Raw genomic sequence first — 19,685 nt, forward strand, 5'->3', positions numbered from 1 at the left:
ATTTTGCCTGTTTCACTGGTATGGTCCCAAATTTACTCTAGAGGTTTTGTATGCCCATATATGGTTTGGTCCGAAGCTCCGCCCCCCTGGCCGTGAGATGTTATCGATTTTAAATCCAAGTTATTTATTGATGCTTTATGGTGGAGGAAGCAGGCGTTGTTATTCGGCTCTTCCCAGAAGAACTTCATCCCCTTCAATAAAGAAATGTAATGTAAATAAAACCGTCCAGCGAGGGTCACATCCGAGTAGAAAGCAAAGGAAGAGCATACAGTGATGTTCAGCTCACGTATAAACTATTTGAACCGTTCATAAGTTATTTCCCGATTTTTCTGCCCATTTTGGAAAAACCGAAGCCACTATTATTAGTAGTTACTTTCAGTTCTTCAACCTCACGCATCATCATTCTGGGAAGTGCACTCCCCCTTAAGATGAGAGCGTGGGAGGGAGTTGGAGAAAAGGGGGAGGATTGTTCCTGTCTGTCTACGCTCTGTTAGAAAAGCCACCGTTAGAATTGTGCCTGAAGTCCCTCCGAACATTTCGGCCTGGCAGTGGATGTCGTAGAAAGTCGCAGCAATTTCATGCAAAGGTAGGCACTTGCGGATGATTTAAAATGACTCACAGAGCCGTTTAGAAAGACACCTTGTTTCAAAAGGCTACTTAAAGTAGTAGGCCTATGGGGATGAGTGGGATATTAATGAGCCTGTTCATATGCTTATCTGTCTGTGTGTCTCTCTCTGAAATTCTTCCACTTTTGATATCTGTGAATAGCAAATTTTTTTGCATGTAAACATGTTAGAATCCAGGGTCATTCTTACTAGAGATACCACATTTAAAAAAAAATAAGATACAGGATTGCACAGGAAATTTGGTATAGCCTAAATATTTATTGTTTGTAAAATAAAACAAAAAATCATGTGGTCGAAAATATCCAATTTCAGAAAACAGACCTCAGTTGCCTTTCTGTGTTTGTGTTGCAATAATAATTGTGACATCCTTTTGGCCATTTTTACACAAATGCTTTACAGACATGAGTCTAAATCCCTTTGACTTCTATGAGTCTAAGGGATGTTATATCAATATTGTGCACAAATAATGTCAAATTCCGTCATTATGGAGAAGTGGCCGCTAGTTATTACGCAAATGAACACACGCTTTTACCCGAGGCAACTTGCAGTGTAGTTTGGGCAGGTAGGGGTTAGGCTCACTCTCCGGCCTCAGTGTTAACTCGTTCCTGTTATTCTGTGTTGCATTTCAGTCCACCGCCAGCTTATCCGTCATGGACGTCTCCCAGACCCTGGAGACTGAGGAGGACCAGTTAACCTGCCTCCACATCAGCCTCTACCATCCACAGCAAGGCGCCAAGGGCATGTTCCGCCTACTGCCCCTGGGCCCGGGCGCGGGGCACCACGCCCATCCCGCGGACGAGCCGCTGAGGTTCGGCCGCGACCAGCAGGCCTGTATCTTCGCCCTGGCCGACCCCCGTGTCTCCCGCAAGCAGCTGTCCGTCCAGGCCTTCCGGACCCCGCGGAGCCCCCACCTCCAGTTCAGCGTGCAGAGCCTGAGCCAGCGGGGCCGGGTGTCCGTGGACGGCGTCTCCCTGGTCTACCTGGAGAGGTTGGACGTCGGGTCCACGGCCCTGGTGAAGTTCGGCGACTACGAGATGCTGATCCGGGTGGAGCGGGGCGAGGCCGTGGCCAGCTTTGAGGTGCTCTTTGACGTACGTGAGGCCCGGCCGTCGAGGGCGGGGCAGGCGGAGGCGGGGCCCAGCATCGCTCCCGTCATGGAGACGGGGTGGTCGGAAAGACCGGCAGACCTGAGGAGCCACGAACAGGGGCCAATGGAGAGACAGGGGCCCATGGAATCGGATGAGACCCTTCTGTATCTAAGCTGATCAAGAAGCTCTGCTGCTGTTCTTCTTTCCCGATCACCCTGGGATGATGGATGATTGTGTGGACATTTGTGGCCGCACATTTCATTATATGTATTTGTGAACTATTTTTATAACTTTGTGTGCCACGTCAAATCCAACATTTATTGCAAAATGATGGTTAAATATTTAGTCAATGAGACTGATTTGAGAGATTTTATTATTGACTTAACTTGTACTGTTTATTTAATCAATCTTTATAGAAAAAAATCATTGTTTGCTATTAAATGATTGAAAAAACATTAAGCTGTTGGTCTATTTTTGAATCGATGATCAATGACAAAGCGAACAAGGGTTAAGTATTCACTGTCACATTCTGAGGAACGGGTTTTTTTAAGAAGTCGTTAACGGACAGTGTCTTTATTCGAGCTAGGGTACTCAAATTACACAAAGCATTTCAAATCAGAAACTCAAGTTTTAAAGAGAAGCTTTACTTGCTTGTACCAGTCTGCTTCAGCTCAATCAAGGGATCCTCAATCAAGCAATGATTAAGAAAAAATGCATAGGAATGAGAGTAAGTAATACCCAGGTTTTAGCAGGAAAACTTCCGCCTAGGGAGATACAAAAATGTGATCTGAGTGCATGAAACACTGACCCATTTGGGTTTAATAGAAGCAGGCGCGAGGGGCGTGGTCAGGCGTCAGAAAGCAGGTCACTCCACTCGAGCGAGGTTAGTAGCCATAACAATCGCATTTTACAGAGAATCACTCCCAACTTAACATAACAAGCTAAGTCTTGAACCCATACACTCCTTTTTGTCCTTTTGCTCTATGCTATATGTGCCGGCAGGAGTTTCGGCAAACATGAGTTTAGGATCCACCCATACTTAGAGCCTTGTAATAGCCGTAACAGAAGCTCAAGCATGGAACCTGTGAATGGGTTGCTGTATGTCTTCAAATAGTCTCTGGTTTGGCCATTGATGTCTTACTTGATGCAGATACCAGTAGGTTATTGCCTCAAAATAGTCTATATTGTTCACATTCCGTCGAAGGGAAGGCTTCCTTTTTATTCACACACCAGTTGGAATGTGAAGAATCAGAATCAGAATCAGAATCTCTTTATTGTCATTGCACAAAGTGCAACGAAATTAGAGGCTCTCAAAATAAGTGCTTTTTAAAACAAAAACTAAATGAGAAAAGGGTTATTTTTTTTAGAACTCTATAAATATATAGAACAAATCTATATATTTTAAAATGTCAGCCAATTTTAAAGGTCAGATTGGTATGATAATGCAATAATTTATAATTCTGGATTATTGAGAAAAATAACAGCTCTGGGGTGGAAACTGTTTTTAAGCCTATTTGTTTTTGATCTGATTGCCCTGAAGCGCCTCCAAGAGGGCAACAGTTCAAACCGGTTATGGCCTGGGTGGGATGAGTGTCTCAGGGTGCTATGAGCTCTCCTGAGGCAGTGTCTATTGTAGACATCCTCAAGAGAGAGAAGAGGACATCCAATGACTTTTTGTGCCGTTTTTATGACCCTCTGGAGCGCTTTCCTCTCAGCTGCAGTGCAACTGGCAAACCACAGCGAGATGCTGTAGCTTAGGACAGTCTCAATGGTGCAGCGATAAAAGGACATCAGCATTTTCTCCGGAAGATTGTTCTTCCTGAGGATCCTTAGGAAATAGTCTCTGTTGGGCCTTTTTCATAAGCGCCTTGGTGTTTATTATCCAGGTCAGGTCCTGCTTAATGTGCATGCCCAGGAACCTGAGGTCCGAAACTCTCTGCCCGCTCTCCCCGTTCATATAGATGGGCTGAATGTCCGGCTTATTCCTCCTATAATCAACGATCAGCTCTTTGTTCTTTGAGGTGTTGAGGATGAGGTTGTTCTCCGCACACCATGTAGAGGAAGTGAAAGAAATGTTTGAGCGTCGGACACATGTATCTGGTTGTAGTAAACCCGTTTGTCAAGCATGACTTGTGGCACTTTTTTTGACCTCAGAATAAATGTTGATTTGAACCGTAAAGTTAAGTAGTTTAATCATTTCAAACGTTAACCTCACATGGCCGATAGCTTTAGTCTGTATTGACCTAATATGATTCTGTCGAAGGAACAATGCTAAAACTAAATCATGAGCCCGCTCTCCACGTTCATATAGATGGGCTGAATGTCCGGCTTATTCCTCCTATAATCAACGATCAGCTCTTTGTTCTTTGAGGTGTTGAGGATGAGGTTGTTCTCCGCACACCATGTAGAGGAAGTGAAAGAAATGTTTGAGCGTCGGACACATGTATCTGGTTGTAGTAAACCCTCCGTTTGTCAAGCATGACTTGTGGCACTTTTTTTGACCTCAGAATAAATGTTGATTTGAACCGTAAAGTTAAGTAGTTTAATCATAGCTTTAGTCTGTATTGACCTGATATGATTCTGTCGAAGGAACAAGGCTAAAACTAAATCATGAGCAGATGAGTTTGAGTGCTTACTTGTCTTGTGGGAAAGTGCTGTCAAAGTAGATATCTAGTCATAACTTTTATCTTCCTGTGATACCTTACAATCGAATATGGAAAAGCCAACTCTCAATGGTGTTGGTAATACCTGACCGTTGCCCTCGGTAAGTGAAAAGGAGAGGTTCTTTTCCAGTGACCTACATTGATCCCTTTGATTTCCGTGCAGTTTTTTTAGTTAGTGATTAGAAAAAAAATTGACACCAAGGCAAGGTCTGGATCAGAATAAATGTTTTATGTTTTTTTTTTAATCCAACGATATGTTATCACATGTTACTCTGCCACGTGCACCACAGAAGTTTCGGGTCAAGAGATCATTTGGGTTGTTCCTTCTACAAGATTTGACAGACCTCTCATGTGCATCATCACTGGGCTGGGCCTCAGCAGGGAGGTCGAGTGAGGTGCCAGTTTCACGTTCCTTGAGTTGAGGACATGACCGGGGGCCCAGCAGCGCCTCTTTTATCCGAGTAGCCTGAAGACTGGTACTCAGCACAGCACCATGTCTGCACAGGGGCAGACATGGATGAGAGGCAGCAGGTAGTCACAGTGGCCCGTCTGCCCCCAATTAGTGAACCTGAGACATCCACTCGGGCCGTCTCCGCAAACGGCCTGTGTAATCTGGACACCCCACAATAATTCACCCCCTCCAAGGCAGGCTCAGAAACATACATCTAACAGAGCAATTCCTTTTTTTAGCTGGTAAGTAGAGTTGTGGCCAAAAAAAACAATGTGTTTTAGGTCTAATCATAAAAACATGTTTATTACGTGCTTTTATGCATCAGGTGTGGGGATGTGTACATTTTCCCAGACAGAACAGACACCCACCATGATCAGCATCTGTGCCTTTTCATCTGCATTCATTATGGGTGGATCATGACTGCATCACTGATCTACATTGGTTTTTGATGTAGTGGTTCTGATCCGTCAGCCTCACATCCTTTCCATGGAGTAAGCGACCGTATCGGCTGCCTGCAGTTGAAGAAATTACGAATTTTTTTACAAATACTGTAAAGAGCATTACGTGGGATCTCAAACGACACAAGCAAACACCAACTCAAGAATGAGTCGAACGTTTTAAATGTGCGCCTCGTAGCTACTACAAAAATTAAAAATAAAATGTATTTTCAAACCTTTGAAATTCTGGTACCCATTCAAAATAGTATGAGGTTGATTAGCCTTTAGAAGCCTTTTCAGAAAGTGGTAGGGCCCACCCAGACGTATGATAACAAATGAGATCTTTGTATACATTAAACAAAAATTTAAAAAAACATCCACATTTTAAGGCAGCTGGCTTCAACCAACAGGCACCAGTTTAGATCGTTCGGGGCTTAAAGATTTAAGCCCCGAGTTCTTCATTCTTGCCATTTCACAAAGGCTTTTACCCTTTCATAGAGTAAAGGCCTTTTCTTTTCAAGCAAGGTCTTACCCCCACTTCCTTAGTACTTGGTGACCTACCCAGAAGATGGCAAATCCTCCCAGTTAATATTTTCCATATTCTTTGTGTTTAGAGTGATCTATCATAGTTCGGAAAATAGGGACTCTTCCTATTGGGCAAGCCACTGAAATCACCTTTGAAGCCTACACGTAGATTCCCATCAGCGCTCGTCCTGACTGGCGCTCAGCCAATACAGTTCAGCTGGCCGCAAGCCACCGCTGCCTTCCCACGACGGCTCCCCTGCGGTGAGAGATCAGGGTACAGACAGACAGTTTAAACCAGAGGGCGGGATGTGCGCGGGATGTCACAGATAGGTCATTTTGGTGTAGTACCTACCCAGCTCATCCTGTCAGAGGGGTCTCCTGATGGACACTTACCGTGTAGCGCCGACTCCTGGCATAGCGTTACGTCAACCCCTGTGCAGGGGGCGAGGGGTATGGTAACCTACAAAGAGCACAAACACTGAGGATACCAGAGTAGGTAGCGCCAAACAATGGGGTGAAGGGTTAAGTGCAGTGAGAAGGGGAAGCAAAGGTCAATGGCAAATGCGTGAGAAATATGCATGATGGGAATTACACAATTGATACATGTACATCTTTTTTGTTTATTAACAGTTGTCGTAGCAACACGCGACCATATCGGAGCTAGCAATTACGGCTCAATTGCTTAAATTGAAACAAGGTTTAGTTACGAAATTAAGGATAGTTAAAAAATGAAACTTGGACTAGAAGGCCTCACCTATGATCGATGCAATGATGCGAGTAGGAACGCCGAATTCTTTGTTGGTAACATGTGTTTATTTAAAAGACTTGAAAATGAAAAGAGGTCTGAGGAAAATAAAATCATACATGTCGTTGCTAGATGTATTAAAGATTCAATGTCCGCAAAAGTAAAAAATTCTAATTTTAGAACAACAGTGGAAATGTGATTCGTCATGCGTCGCAAATATATGGACTGTTAAAGTTGAACAATCTGTGACAAGCGCTATGATTACAACGCCACTACAACGGCATGATTCCTGTGACTAGAAACAATTCATAGCATTTTGAAAAAGAACAAACAGAAAGCCCTACGAATAAATTGTCTCACACAAATCGGTTATTTAACTGACGAACAAATTAAGTCACAGTTTTCTTAGTCTATATAAAATAATGACCGAAAAGCAGAAAATAGATATTTTTGTCGATTGACGTTTTGTTTAAGTAGATGAGGCACCTTCACCAGTAAACTGCAAACAGTAGAATTCTGAATAGTAAAACAAACATGACAACAAAATAATAATCAAAAGAAAGGCGCCAACATCAGCCCAAGGATGAGGACGTGTGATTCGAAGCCATCGAATGGTTTAAAAATTACGGACACTTCCGCAATAGTCGCTTCCGTGAAGCCTCATGGCGAACGCAACGCAATCCGCCGTAGACTACAGTGGGCGGTTCGAAGGGGGGGTTGCGGGTATAGCGCCACGTGCATCAGCAGACGACGATCTTGACATAGTCTAAACCTGGAAAGAGAGCACACCACACAGGTCAAGCCGGCTTTACACTACAGGACTCGCGCAAGTCTCATGTTTAGCACTTTCAGTCAAGATGTCGATGGTCATCACAATACACGTAACGGCTTTCGGGTTTCTTAATATGGTTTAACAGCTTGAATATTCTTTTAGCGCAAGATTCTCATCTTAACTGACCCAGCTCGTTTTATTCAAAGCGTTTTGGCCGCAGTATTGCCTCCTTCCCAACCTGGCGTGCCTGGTTCCCCCCACCTCGGTGCGCCCCTGGTCATGCTCCACTCACCTTGGGTCTCTCTTGCTTTCCAGCGATGCTAATAGCCAGCATAGCGTGGCGGCGGCGGCGGCGGAGCTCCGTACGGGTCCCTGGGTCGGGGCAGCGCGTACATGGGGGGCCGGGGCACCGGTGACAGCCGGGACCTCTCGTACGAGTAGCCGTTGCCGGAGGGGGGCGGCGGGGTGGGGAGAGGAGTGCGCCGGATGGGACTCCTGTCCCTGGCGTAGTAGGCGGCGGCCGAAGTGGGTGGAGGAGGGGCGCCCAGGGAACGACCATCGTAGGGGTCGTAGGGCCGCTCCCTCGCAGAGGGGGGTGGTGGTGGGATGGGGGGTGCCCGCCTGTCCATGTAGGGCGCCGGGGCGTAGGAGGGCGCCGTGGCGTAGGACGGGGGTGCCGGGTAGGAAGGCGGGGCGGCGGAGGCGTAGGGCGCCGGGGCGTAGGGTCTTGCCCGGTACTTCTCGTAGTAGTCGACCACGTTGTATCCGTCCCGCTCGCCGCCGTACGGGTGCTCCGGGTAGGCAGGCCGACGCGGAGGAGGTGGCGGGGGTGGGGGAGGAGGGTACCCATGCATGCGCCCTCTGTAGTGCATGTCGGGGTGGTCCGGTCCCGGGTAATGCCGGGGAGGGAAGTAACCTCCCCGGTGCATGGGCGGAGGGTACTCCTCCTCCTCCTCTCCGCCCCGCGGGCGATTCCTCGACATCTGGACGTGGATGCGCTTGGCTGCAGGAAGACACTTTGTCAATCAGAGACCACCGACAACTCAATGCTAGAATTTAACAACCAAAGGCTTGCTTAGACCAGCAGCAGTGGGTACCATGCGACACATGAAACATGAGAATATGCAAGACGTACCCTGGAACTCGGTGTTGTCCAGTCCCTTTATTGCGTCCATCGCTTCCTCGCTGTTGGGCATGTGCACAAAGGCGAAGTTCTTGATGATGGCGCACTCGGACACGTCTCCGTACTCCTCGAACAGCGCGCGGAGCTCGTCGTCGTGGCCCTTCTCCACGTTGGCGATGTGAAGCTTCACGGGCCCGTTGTTCTTTCCCCGGCTGGGCTCTACGTTGATGGGCCTGCCGTGGAGCTTGTGGCCGTGCAGCTCGCGGATGGCTTTGGTGGCCGACTTCCGGTCATCCATGTGAACGAAGGCGTAGTTCTTGTACTTGGCACACTCTGTGACCTGGCCGTACGGCGTGAACAGAGCCTCCAGCTCATCCTTCTCCGCCTCTTGGGCAATGTTCCCAATGAAGATCTTCACCATAGTAACGGCTCAGCGACGACCTCTAGAAGACATGACAAGAACCATAGAGTTTAAAACTATGTTTTGAGTCGCTCTCCAGCTTCCGCAAAGGACGCAAGACTCGCAGGTTCAGAGTTCAACTAGACTCTGTATATCAAGCCCTCGTACGTCCTAACACTTAATTGTGTGGCCTCTTATCCTAGCTATAATGGTCTTATAGAGGGAATCAGTTAACCTAGCGATTGTTGGCATTTGGTTCTATGAACGTCCTTATTGCGACATATATATTGCTGTATATGTATCTCAATATATATTGAGATATATATTGCATCTTTTTTTAACAAATGTACTCAAAGTGAGTCGCTTTGGATAAAAGCGTCTGCTAAATGCCCTAAATGTAAAACAGCTCCGTATTCGTGGTGTGTTAATGGCGGGCAGGAGAATGAGGAAGTCCAGGTCGACTACCTAACTAGCTTGATGACTTAAACGTAGACCTTGAAGCCCGCTACGGGAAGTACACAGGCTCCACAAAGTCGCTCTCAAATGTACACATCATCTACCCCCATCTATTCATATATATATATAGAACATATACGGTTGTAAAGAACACGATGAACCACTCACATTAACGGTACATGTGTTGCTAGCACCTTTGCTATCCTGATCAGTCCATGCTAACTCAAGCTAATGTAGCTTTTTTCCGCCATCTTACCACATTCATTTATGTTTTGAGAATTGACGAATATTCCTACCGTGCAGGTTTCATAAATTATCTGAATTACACCTTAAAATCCAATCAAAGTAGGATTAAAAGCGATGCGAACTTACCAAGACTGCCCGAACAACTACGGAGTCGAACACCGTCGAGTGAGGCTGACGTTGCGTGCGTCTTGGCTTGTACTACGTACGCAATGACGTATGCAACATACTGTAGCGTCACAGGGTTTGGGAGGAAGGGGCGGGCCTTTTGAGAGGGGGGTTCCGGGGGTTACCTTCCGGGTGGGTGTGTCCGGTTGTTGTGTTTTCGGGTTGAGCTGCGCCTGTCTGTCCGATTGTGGAATCTAATAACCATGCTATCAACTTACTTCGCTCACTACCTCGCCTGTGGTCATTACAATACGTAAGGACGTTATAACGTACATCGGCGAGCATAGCCCTTTCCCATCGAAACATATGAATGGGTTTCAATAGAAGGAAAGTAATTATTTTCTGGTCCCAGTCTTTATATCCCCTGGATTACAATATGTTGTTTGTGGATTTAAATGATAATTTTCCATGCAAAGAAAACTAAAACATTTCACAAAGAACTTTAATAATGTTTGTGAACTACAGCTCTTCGCTGTTCTCGACGCGAATGATATACGTCACCACCCGCACTTGGAACTCCGGAACAGACATGGCTATCTCTCTGCTCCAATTCGCCGCTTTTTTTCCAAGTGGAGGATAAAAGCATCGAAAGAGCTGAAAACCATTATAAGTCGGGGCATGTGGAGAGCTTCCGTTATGCCGATGGGGAGATTATCAGTCTTGTCCATGCCAGTCGCAGGGAGCGTGACGTCACACACGAGACGTGTAGTCTTTATCATTGTGGTTTCTCTACTGAACAATTGCACGATAAACGGTCAAACTCTTGACATGAACATTTTTCATTTAAATCCACAAACAACATATGTGTAATCCGGGGCATATAAAGACTGGGACCAGAAGATATTTATTTTCTCTCCATTGAAACCCATTCATATTTTTCCATAGGTCCCATGGGCTCTACCGGAAGAGGCGTGACTTCGCCACTCAATATACCTTTATGATTGATTAGGTCAGGGTCCTTGATGGTTTATGAAGTCATGTCCAATCCTCTGATATTATAAACTATTTCTGTCCAACCGTTTCAGCTTCGGTCCTAACTCTGTTTTTGATTAAACGGAGGCCTCCTGCTCTAAATCTGCTCTTAAATGCGGTGGTTGACATATGACTGAAGGACGGTCAGGGCCGAACCTACCATTGAGGTCACCGAGGTCATGTCCTCGGTATTTTTTTCTGTGATACCGGGGCAAAGGGCAATTAAAACGTGTTAATCCGCTGGTCCACCACTAGGTGGCACACAACTGCTATGCCAATACGACATCATTCTCCAGATGTGGATATAATTTGTGCTTATGATGAAGGAAGGAAAGTGGTTGAAGTGATGAGAGATTCACTGCCATATACAAACAAGCAGCGCAGCGGAGATGGCCAGTACCATTGGTGTCACCCCAACGAAGAAGAGGATTACCGTGAAGCAGCATCATGCAATTCTATCTTAATATTAAATGCATCCTTTGCATTTACCTCACATTGCCAGTGACCACATTCTCGTGAGAGGTATTTTTCGTCTCTACGCGCCTCAAAACCTGGTTAAGATCCGGTATGGGGGACGAGAAGCTTTCTGGCCTTGCTCTAATGAATGTGCATAGAAAAATTCCCCTGGATCTCATGAGAGTCCTCCAGAGATGGGCTGCATCTGGCCAAAGAAGAATTGTCACTTGTTTTGATAAGCGGTAAGACTTATTGTAAGCTATGGTATTACTGTACTTATTGCCTATATGCATTCTTTATTTATCACCAGTTTTGAGTAAACTGAATTGGTATGGGTTAAATGTGTATCCAAGGGACTCTGTATATCATTGCAGAACAGAAGAAGACTGAGCAGGATCGCCCCCTTTATCATCTCTTTGTCTCTCCCTCACTCATTCACCACAACACTCAATGTATACAGATCATCTTAGTTGTGAGGCAGAAACACCACACACACGCACACACACAAAGACACACACACACACACACACACACACACACACACACACACACACACACACACACACAGTTATACTTATACTTACAGTTTTTACTTATTTTATGATTACAGCAACACACTCATACAATGACACACACTAAACAGTTTTGCCTAAAATAAATGTTTAATCAGCAACACTGTGTATGTGTTGCTGTTTTTTTGGGGAGGGAAATAATGCTTTTTATTTTTTTATTGTTTTTTATTTGTGTAGTGGATTGGGTCCGTACCGTACCTTTTATATAATTTTAAATTGTTCTATTTTCTTTCATCTTAAGCGGAGCTAGTCTACTAAGATTTATAAACATTTATTGAAATATCAATTAAGTAATGTATACAAATATGTATGTTAGATTAAATATAAAGAAAGTATCATGAGTCAGAATTTTCAGGCATTCATCTGTAAAACATTTTTTGGACGAACGTTTATTATCATACATGCAGGCAACGCTCTAAACTTTAACAAGATACTTTCAAAAGAACACACACGCACAGACACACACAGACAGACACACACACACACACACACAAACAGACAGACACACACACACAGGGCCGTAGCACCAAATCCTGGGCCCCTATACTATAGGTACTGATGGGCCCCTGCGCCAGGTTGTTGACGGGGGGGGGGTCCGGAGCGATTGTTGACGGGGGGGGGGGGGGGTCCGGAGCGATTGTTGAACGGGGGGGGGGGGGGGGTCCAGAGCTTTTGTTGACGGGGGGGGGGGGGGGGTGGGGGGGGAAGGGGCGGGGGGGGGGGGGGGGTGTACTGGCCAAAGAGTAAGAAAAAAAAAAAAATGTTTGGTCATGGGCCCCCCCTCTCCCTTGGGCCCCCCCACAACTGTCCCCGCAGTCCCCGCAGTCCCCGCAGTCCGACGGCCCTGCACACACACACACACAGGGCCGACGGACTGCGGGTGAAAGTGAGGCAGTCCTGGGGGGGCCCAAGGCAAAAAAAAAATATATATATAATAATAAATAAATAAAAAATATATATTTATTTTTAAATTATCCACCAGCCCATAGTGTTAGGAATCGCACACGGCCACGTCTCCCCCCCCCCCGTCAACAATTGTTCTCTACCCCCCCCCCCCCTGTCACTAATTGTTTGAATGGTTGTTGGGGGGGGGGGGGGGGTACTTGTATACAAGTACCTCTTGTATACAGGGCCCAGGATTTGGTGCCACGGCCCTGCACACACACACACACACACGCACGCACAAACACACACGTTTTAACCAAGTCATCTTGCAAAGCCTTGAGCGGCACATTTCTTGGGTGGGCTCAAACCCGCAAACATAACGTCATGCCCCACCGGCTCTAAGCAAACATTTCCCAAAAAAGCTCCACAGCAATACAATTGCACACCTTATTATCAAGTATAAAGCCTTGGGTCCTGCCTATTATTGTGGGGGACCGTAGCCTTGGACAGGGTAATATGCCGGAGGATTCGATGTGACCTGCACGGTGGTGGAGGAGATGACCTGTGTGTGACGGCACCGGCGTTCCTTGAGTTCCCGTGCCAGCTGACAGTATGAGCATATGCCGCAAAACGTGACGATACAGCAGTCTTCACAAATGGAGCCCTGCAGTGGGAGGGAGGCGGTGGGGAATAGAGAAGACGCACACTAATTATTGATTCAATAATAATTAATTAATATTGTCTTTGATTTCATGGAAAAACCCTATTTAATCTGTTAAGGAAAGTTTGAGTGAGTGAGTGAGTGAGGGTGAATGAGTGTGTTTTTCCACCCACAGGGGTTGTAAGAAAAAATGACTGTTATTGTGATATTTTGGATAAAAATAAAGGAAATCAGGTGAGTTGTTGTTGCATCGTAATTATTGTTGGGGCCCACGTGCCTTTATGCGGTAGCGCTCTCTCACGGAGATCCGGAGGCCCAGGGCCACGGCTGGGACTATGCCGCTCCAACACTCCAGCAGGGGGAGACACCGACTCTCGCCGTGGTCCGCGCTGACCTGACACGCCAGGGCCCACGGGAAACAATACCCAAGGCAGCCTGCGCCGGGGTGCGCCACAGTTGAGACAGGTATTATTAATTTGACAAAGCACAGTTGAATACTTGATTCTGATTGATCAATCATTCCCCACGGGCATGCATTACTTTTCAATACCAGGACTCCCTTCCCCTTTAAAATGTCAAAATCCTACATTAAAATCAGAACTACCCACCAGATGTTGTTTGAAAACCCTAAAACCCTATTCTCAAAGCACAGCGGGAGAATATTTGAGCTGCTTGTTAGTAATTGAAGTACAAGCAGAGTAAATCGCTGAGCCTCCCCCTGCCACCTCATGCTCAGCCACTTCCACTTCAGCAGTTTATTCATTACTGAGGGGACAAGATAGACGCATTTTGGGTGTTTGACTCCGAGCTCAAAGGTTCTGGGTTTGAGCCCGACATCCACCACAGTCAACCTGTAGTCATCCCTAAGCAAGTGTCAAGTTAATGGCTTGTCAAGTCGACAAGCCATTCACATAGACCTCTGAAGAATAAGTCTTGCCTTGAGGATCCGGTTCCATCAGTCAAATGTCTATGGGAAATAAAATTGTGTTTTTGAATGATCGTTCATAACAAACTCTGGTGGCGAAGACAAATGTACCATGTTATTTCCCATTGACATTTGATCGACAGAACCAGGAGCCTCGGAGTCGGGACTTATTCTTCAGAGGTCAATTGCAGCCGGTCACAAATATAATAATCCGATTGGCCGAGACGTATAGAGTAAGCTCTCTCATTGGTGGACTGCAGACACTGGGGATGGTACATTGAGTCAGTATAGAAACAGATACCCACATATCCCCATGTCGTCACAGCAGCTGAACAAGCCGGATGACCACATCTCCCTCCCCGGCTCGAAAGCCGAGGTCACCACCACACTGGGCTGGTTGGTCATCACCTGTTGTTGGATCATCGCCATGGCTACGGACGGACAGACACAGGTGAAGAGAAAGATGATAAGAGAGTGATAGACAGATGTAAAACATGGGATGAGAGAGTATGAGAGTGTTTTACCACAAGGTGTTATGAGAGTCGTCTTGAGATATGAAACCAAAGCTGTGGCATGAGTTTCGGAGGAAATAAGGGTTTTTGAAACTTGGCACAGATGGTTGATGGGGGAACCTATGAATTGTGGGTTTCTTGTTTACCTACTAGGTACTGTTTTCCGTGAACAGGGTTGTACGGTCATAACACCACACAAAAATCTCGTCCTGTTTGTTGCTACCATTTTTAACTGAAAGTACAGCTTGAGTGTTTCTGGGGAATATATAACAATGAACCAAATAGTTACTAAAACCCGCCAACCAACCAATGTCTTCAGGTTACTGAGTAAGAAATAAGGTAACAGAGGCTGACAAATTGCTTTGTACCATTTAGATCTTTGTAAAGTAGTAATTGGGTGCCTTTTGTAAGCTTTTGCTGCTGAAAAGGGTGACTCACTTAACCTACAGTTTGCTTAATTTCTCCCAGATTTCGGTTATAAACACCCCTCCAAACTACACTGCCATTTACATGTCACTTTTTCCAGGCATATAGAATTAGAATTATATATTAAATCTTAAATCTAAATCGACATGCTATATTTAAATCAAATCTTGTATCGAAATCGAAATCCTAAATCTAAATGCTTAATCTGAAGCTAAATCGTATACATGAATGGAAATCTTTATATGTAAATCCAAATCCAAATCTTGAAATCCTAAAACTAAAACTTTATTGTAGATGAATGAATGAAGCAGCTCGAGTTAAATCTGGAACAAGTGAAGCCCCTTTTTTAGCAGCCAGTTGTTGGCAAATTGTACAAACAATATATTTAAATATATCTAAAAACAAAATCTGCGTGTCTGGGTTACTTATGGGAGGTAGTGCAAATGTCTTGTGGTTAAGAGTTTGAATTCATTGGGACTAACTGCTCCGTGGGTTTTTGTGAGACAGAACAACAGTCCAACACAGGCACTCAAAACATTGCACTTATCACCGTAGCATTCAACATGTTGCAATGTCGACTTCACATTGCCTGTAGACTAATTTTTCAGTATTTCAATGCCAAATGTCATGCCAAAAGATTTCTCAGATTTTGTGATTGGCTGATTGTATGAAAAAAGATAACCATATAGGGTACATCAAATATAAATGATTGCCTTTCTTCCTTTGGGTGCCAAATGTCTTGGTGGTTTGTAAACATTGAGAGTCAACTTCAAAACACATACTGATACCATCCTCTCCAAGTGCCAGCAAAGTCTCTTTTTCCTTCGCAAACTTCAGGTCCACCAATCCGTTCTGACAGCATTCTACAGATGTTTCATTTAATCCATAATCACTCTTAACATCACTTCCTGGTTTGGAGCACTGTCCAACATCCATAGGAACCCACTAAACAGAATCATTAAACTGAGCAGCAAAATAATTGGACAACAGCAGGAATCACTCAACACATGCAACAAAAGGCCTAAGCAAAAAGCAACACAAATCACCTTGGACCACACACTCTGCACAGCCAGTATTCCCTCTTACCTTCAGGCCACAGATACAGAGCACCTACAGTAAGGACAAACAGAGCCCTGTCAAGCTTTGCTCCGGCATCCAAAATACTTTTGAATGGTTGAACCCCTCTTTGAACTTTCTCCTCTCGTTATAATACCTGGAATCTTTTTAAATTATTTATTTATTTCTCCTCCACTATGGAGATAATACTATTTATTCACATAGGCTTAGCAAGGATTTTTTATTTTATCTGCCATGTCTAGTGTGGGCTGATGGTGTGTTTGTGTGTGTGTGTTGTGTGTGTGTGTGTGTGTGTGTGTGTGTGTGTGTGTGTGTGTGTGTGTGTGTGTGTGTGTGTGTGTGTGTGTGTGTGTGTGTCTGTGTGTGTGTCTGTGTGTGTGTGTGTTTGTTCATTGTATGTACAGTTGGGTATGGACACACCCTGCTGCTCCTCCACATCTGAAGTTCCTAATGGAAAAATACAGTTCTTTGAGTTGAATTGAGACTATTGTAATGTGCCTCATATTGGTCAAGCTAATATTGTTTCTGTAGTCATAGCTTTAGATCATTGTGATGGGTGTCTCTGTAAGGACTGTGTCTGTGTGACACAGTCCCACAGACACATCTCATGGGCTCGGCCTCTCAGGTGATTTGGATGTTAGACAGCAGGCAGCAGATGTTCAGATAACTTCTTCCTCTTTTGTGTCTCGTGCATTTATTAATGTATTTCGGAAACCTTGTGAATTCTGCTGCTGCCCGTCTTTGCCAGGAGGCTCTTTTTAAAAGGGATTCATTAAAAAAGTTTAATAAAAAAGTTTAAAAAAAATATTTATGAGTCAGGTGGTAACAAAAGTACTTTTAGGAAACTGAAGGTGCTGGACTTTTGTCGTTGCCTGCATTTACACTTTTTGAAAAAACAACATTCAACAAAACATTTTTTTACATTTTTTACGTAAATTATTAATCTCAGATCCATGTTCATCCAATGTAAGATTGGGCGATTCTAGGGATAAACAATATATTATTTTTTATTGATAATCATAATTTAAAATGGAAGCACTTGAACTAGCCTTAATCATATACTTAGAATAAACAATGCAAACAAACTAAAATAATTGCTAAATAATATTTAACCTCGACAATATGAAACACCAAACACGGGAATGAACTACTCCAAATAATATGAATACAAAATTGTGACAAACCTGCTTTTGAACGAAGCAAATGTCAGCCTTAATGTGGAGATGCAACTTAGATTGCACATTTGTCTGAACAAGCAACTGTTTATGTTACCCAGAACATTAATCCCCAGAGTCTATCGTAGCTCTCAGGATGTGGCTACCCACCCTCAAACATGCTTTTTAGTTTTTCACACAGACACACACACACACACACACACACACACACACACACACACACACACACACACACACACACACACACACACACACACACGCGAGTCTTGTCGTAGTTGCTGGTTTGTGTTACAGGTATACGAATGAAGCTTTGTTCTGTCTTCTGCAAAACTTTTATTTCCTGTTGGAAAAATAAACAGTTCACATTAGAGATGCTGTTGTGTTCACAGCAGTTTGCTGTGTTTTTTCCACCTCCTGGGTCTGCCACTCCTCCTGTCTGTCTCACTTCACACCTGGACCTATTCTGCAATCATGCTCACCTGGTCTTCATCTCCAATCAACTCCCCTTCATAAGCCCTTGGATTCCCTGCTGTCGGTGCCAGATCGTACTACGCACTACTGTGGTAATGATACACGCCTGGCTCTAGTATTTGTGTTACCTCGCTCTCACTCTTTCGTCTTTTGTAGTTTTTTGTCCACGACTCAACTGTTTTCCTCTGCCTGCAGTTATCCGGATCCCTCACTCCAGCTCGCCTGCTTCGCTCCTTCCCCGGCAACCTCATCCAATACCCGCCTCCTCGCCTCGTTCAATAAACCCTTTTTCCTTCAACTCAACTTCGTCTCCGTCTGCTCTTGGGTTCAGCATCGTTTAACCATAACAGATGCGCTCTCTTTAGCGTATAGCGTACATTCATTGGCTATACATCATCCATCAGTTGCTGCCCCCACCCTTTGGAATTCACTCCCCTCCCACATCAAAGTCTCTCCAACCCTCTCTTCTTTCAAATCTGCCCTCAAAACATACCTTTTCACACTAGCCTTCCCCAACTAACTCCCACCTTATTCTTCATGTTTAACCTGTTTTTCTTTTATTCCTAGTCTGTCTTTTTGATAGGGCAATATGTAGAGCGTCTTAGAGTACCATATTAAGCACTATATAAATTTCATTTATTATTATCATGTACTGTCCTACTTCGGCGCTACTGGCCCTGGCCCATATCATCTAATCTAATACATATCAAAACACATGCTCTCAATAACAACACATCTTATAATACACATTAATCATATACACTTGCAATAGACCTGCTACTCTTAGCACATTACTCAGTATCTCTTCTTCAGTTAGTCTAACTACCAATGCTAGGCACCTAAATACATGTTCACTTGAATAATAATAATAATAATAAATACAATATATATAGCGCTTAATATGGTACTCTAAGATGCTTAAAAAGCCTTTACTATTACAGGGCCCACAGGTAAGTATAAGCATGTAACCTCAATTATGAAAATACTGTCTCTTCTGAGTGTAGAATTAACTCTTTAAACATACTGTAAGTAAAGGTAAACATAAATGCATAAAGTCAAATGACCTAGAGCATTGCAACAACATTACTCCAGACTGAATAACTGTATAACCTGGTCTTATTACTCGAATTAATCACTGTTTAACTGCTTTCATATTGTTAAACCTTTATGAATTATACCTATGCACAGGGACGCGGGAAGTGGGATGCTTAGGGTGCTGCAGCACCCCCTGGCGGTCCCTGGCTGTAACTGCAAGTGAGAATGTTTTCTGAACCAATCAATATTTTTTTTTTTCGAGTAGAATTTTATCATGCAACATGATTTTTCATGAAATTATTGACATCCACCCTTTTTGTTATATTTATCATATTAGCATTTCATTTTATTTAGGACATTGTTTGTGTAGGTTGGTGACTCAAGGACGGTCAAGGCCGTACCTACCATTGAGGACACCGAGGTCATGTCCTCGGTATTTTTTCCTTAAGTTTCGTTTCGGTGATAACGGCGCAAAGGGCAATTAAAACGTGTTAATCCGCTGGTCCACCACTAGGTGGCACACAACTGCTATTGCCAATACGACATCAGTCTCCAGATGTGGATATAATTTGTGCTTATGATGAAGGAAGGAAAGTGGTTGAAGTGATGAGAGATTCATTGCCATGTACAAACAAGCAGCGGAGATGGCCAGTACCATTGGTGTTACCCCAACGAAGAAGAGGAATACCGTGAAGCAGCATCATGCAATTCTATCCTAATATTAAATGCATTCTATCCTAACCCACACTACACAAAAGTTTTGCCTAAAATAAATGTTTCATCAGCAACACAGTACTTATGTGTTGCTGTTTTTTCGGGGG

At 44.4% G+C, this 19,685-nt stretch overlaps 3 protein-coding genes and 1 long non-coding RNA gene across 12 annotated transcripts; 2 read left to right on the forward strand and 2 right to left on the reverse strand.

Moving 5' to 3' along the window:
- Positions 1-315: 315 nt before the first annotated feature.
- tifa (TRAF interacting protein with forkhead associated domain) lies at positions 316-2,173 on the forward strand. The gene is made up of 2 exons (XM_030339181.1): positions 316-586; positions 1,256-2,173. Exon 2 carries the CDS (start codon positions 1,277-1,279, stop codon positions 1,889-1,891), a length of 615 nt encoding a protein of 204 aa, XP_030195041.1. The 5' UTR covers positions 316-586; positions 1,256-1,276; the 3' UTR covers positions 1,892-2,173.
- Positions 2,174-5,103: 2,930 nt separating this feature from the next.
- On the reverse strand, positions 5,104-9,784 carry LOC115530000 (RNA-binding protein 4B). Of its 6 annotated transcripts, none has more exons than XM_030339174.1 (6): positions 9,659-9,784; positions 8,443-8,873; positions 7,600-8,310; positions 6,184-6,250; positions 5,941-6,046; positions 5,104-5,340 (listed from the first exon to the last, which is right to left on the reverse strand). In XM_030339174.1, the coding sequence occupies exons 2-3, from the start codon at positions 8,849-8,851 to the stop codon at positions 7,628-7,630; spliced, it is 1,092 nt and encodes a 363-aa protein (XP_030195034.1). In that variant the 5' UTR covers positions 8,852-8,873; positions 9,659-9,784; the 3' UTR covers positions 5,104-5,340; positions 5,941-6,046; positions 6,184-6,250; positions 7,600-7,627. The 6 variants fall into 6 exon arrangements, with proteins under 6 accessions (XP_030195034.1, XP_030195033.1, XP_030195032.1 ...); XM_030339173.1 differs by having other exon boundaries at positions 6,143-6,250; XM_030339172.1 differs by having other exon boundaries at positions 6,184-7,307.
- A 3,008-nt stretch (positions 9,785-12,792) lies between these two features.
- LOC115530010 (cornifelin homolog) lies at positions 12,793-17,523 on the reverse strand. 4 transcript variants are annotated; one of them, XM_030339186.1, is made up of 5 exons: positions 17,368-17,492; positions 16,193-16,216; positions 14,474-14,599; positions 13,521-13,678; positions 12,793-13,246 (listed from the first exon to the last, which is right to left on the reverse strand). In XM_030339186.1, exons 3-5 carry the CDS (start codon positions 14,595-14,597, stop codon positions 13,064-13,066), a joined length of 465 nt encoding a protein of 154 aa, XP_030195046.1. In that variant the 5' UTR covers positions 14,598-14,599; positions 16,193-16,216; positions 17,368-17,492; the 3' UTR covers positions 12,793-13,063. The 4 variants fall into 4 exon arrangements, with proteins under 4 accessions (XP_030195046.1, XP_030195047.1, XP_030195045.1 ...); XM_030339187.1 differs by lacking the exon at positions 16,193-16,216 and adding an exon at positions 16,604-16,630; XM_030339184.1 differs by lacking the exon at positions 16,193-16,216 and having other exon boundaries at positions 12,794-13,246; positions 17,368-17,523.
- A 292-nt stretch (positions 17,524-17,815) lies between these two features.
- On the forward strand, positions 17,816-18,132 carry LOC115530015 (uncharacterized). Its single transcript, XR_003973680.1, has 2 exons — positions 17,816-17,921; positions 18,025-18,132. It is a non-coding gene; the product is annotated as an uncharacterized LOC115530015 (long non-coding RNA).
- Positions 18,133-19,685: the final 1,553 nt, after the last annotated feature.

The sequence above is a fragment of the Gadus morhua genome, chromosome 17, assembly GCF_902167405.1.
Source record: "Gadus morhua chromosome 17, gadMor3.0, whole genome shotgun sequence".
Classification (NCBI taxonomy): Eukaryota; Metazoa; Chordata; class Actinopteri; order Gadiformes; family Gadidae; genus Gadus; species Gadus morhua.

Excerpts from the sequence above, each read along its gene's own strand:
- LOC115530000 (XM_030339174.1), bottom strand. The coding sequence starts at position 8,851 with ATGGTGAAGATCTTCATTGGGAACATTGCCCAAGAGGCGGAGAAGGAT. Across the intron at positions 8,311-8,442 it reads GGACAACACCGAGTTCCAGG|CCAAGCGCATCCACGTCCAG; the intron begins GTACGTCTTGCA and ends GTCTTCCTGCAG.
- LOC115530010 (XM_030339186.1), bottom strand. The coding sequence starts at position 14,597 with ATGGCGATGATCCAACAACAGGTGATGACCAACCAGCCCAGTGTGGTG. Across the intron at positions 13,679-14,473 it reads CTGTGACGACATGGGGATAT|GCTGCCTTGGGTATTGTTTC; the intron begins GTGGGTATCTGT and ends ACCCCGGCGCAG. Across the intron at positions 13,247-13,520 it reads GAGAGCGCTACCGCATAAAG|GGCTCCATTTGTGAAGACTG; the intron begins GCACGTGGGCCC and ends CTCCCACTGCAG.
- tifa (XM_030339181.1), top strand. The coding sequence starts at position 1,277 with ATGGACGTCTCCCAGACCCTGGAGACTGAGGAGGACCAGTTAACCTGC.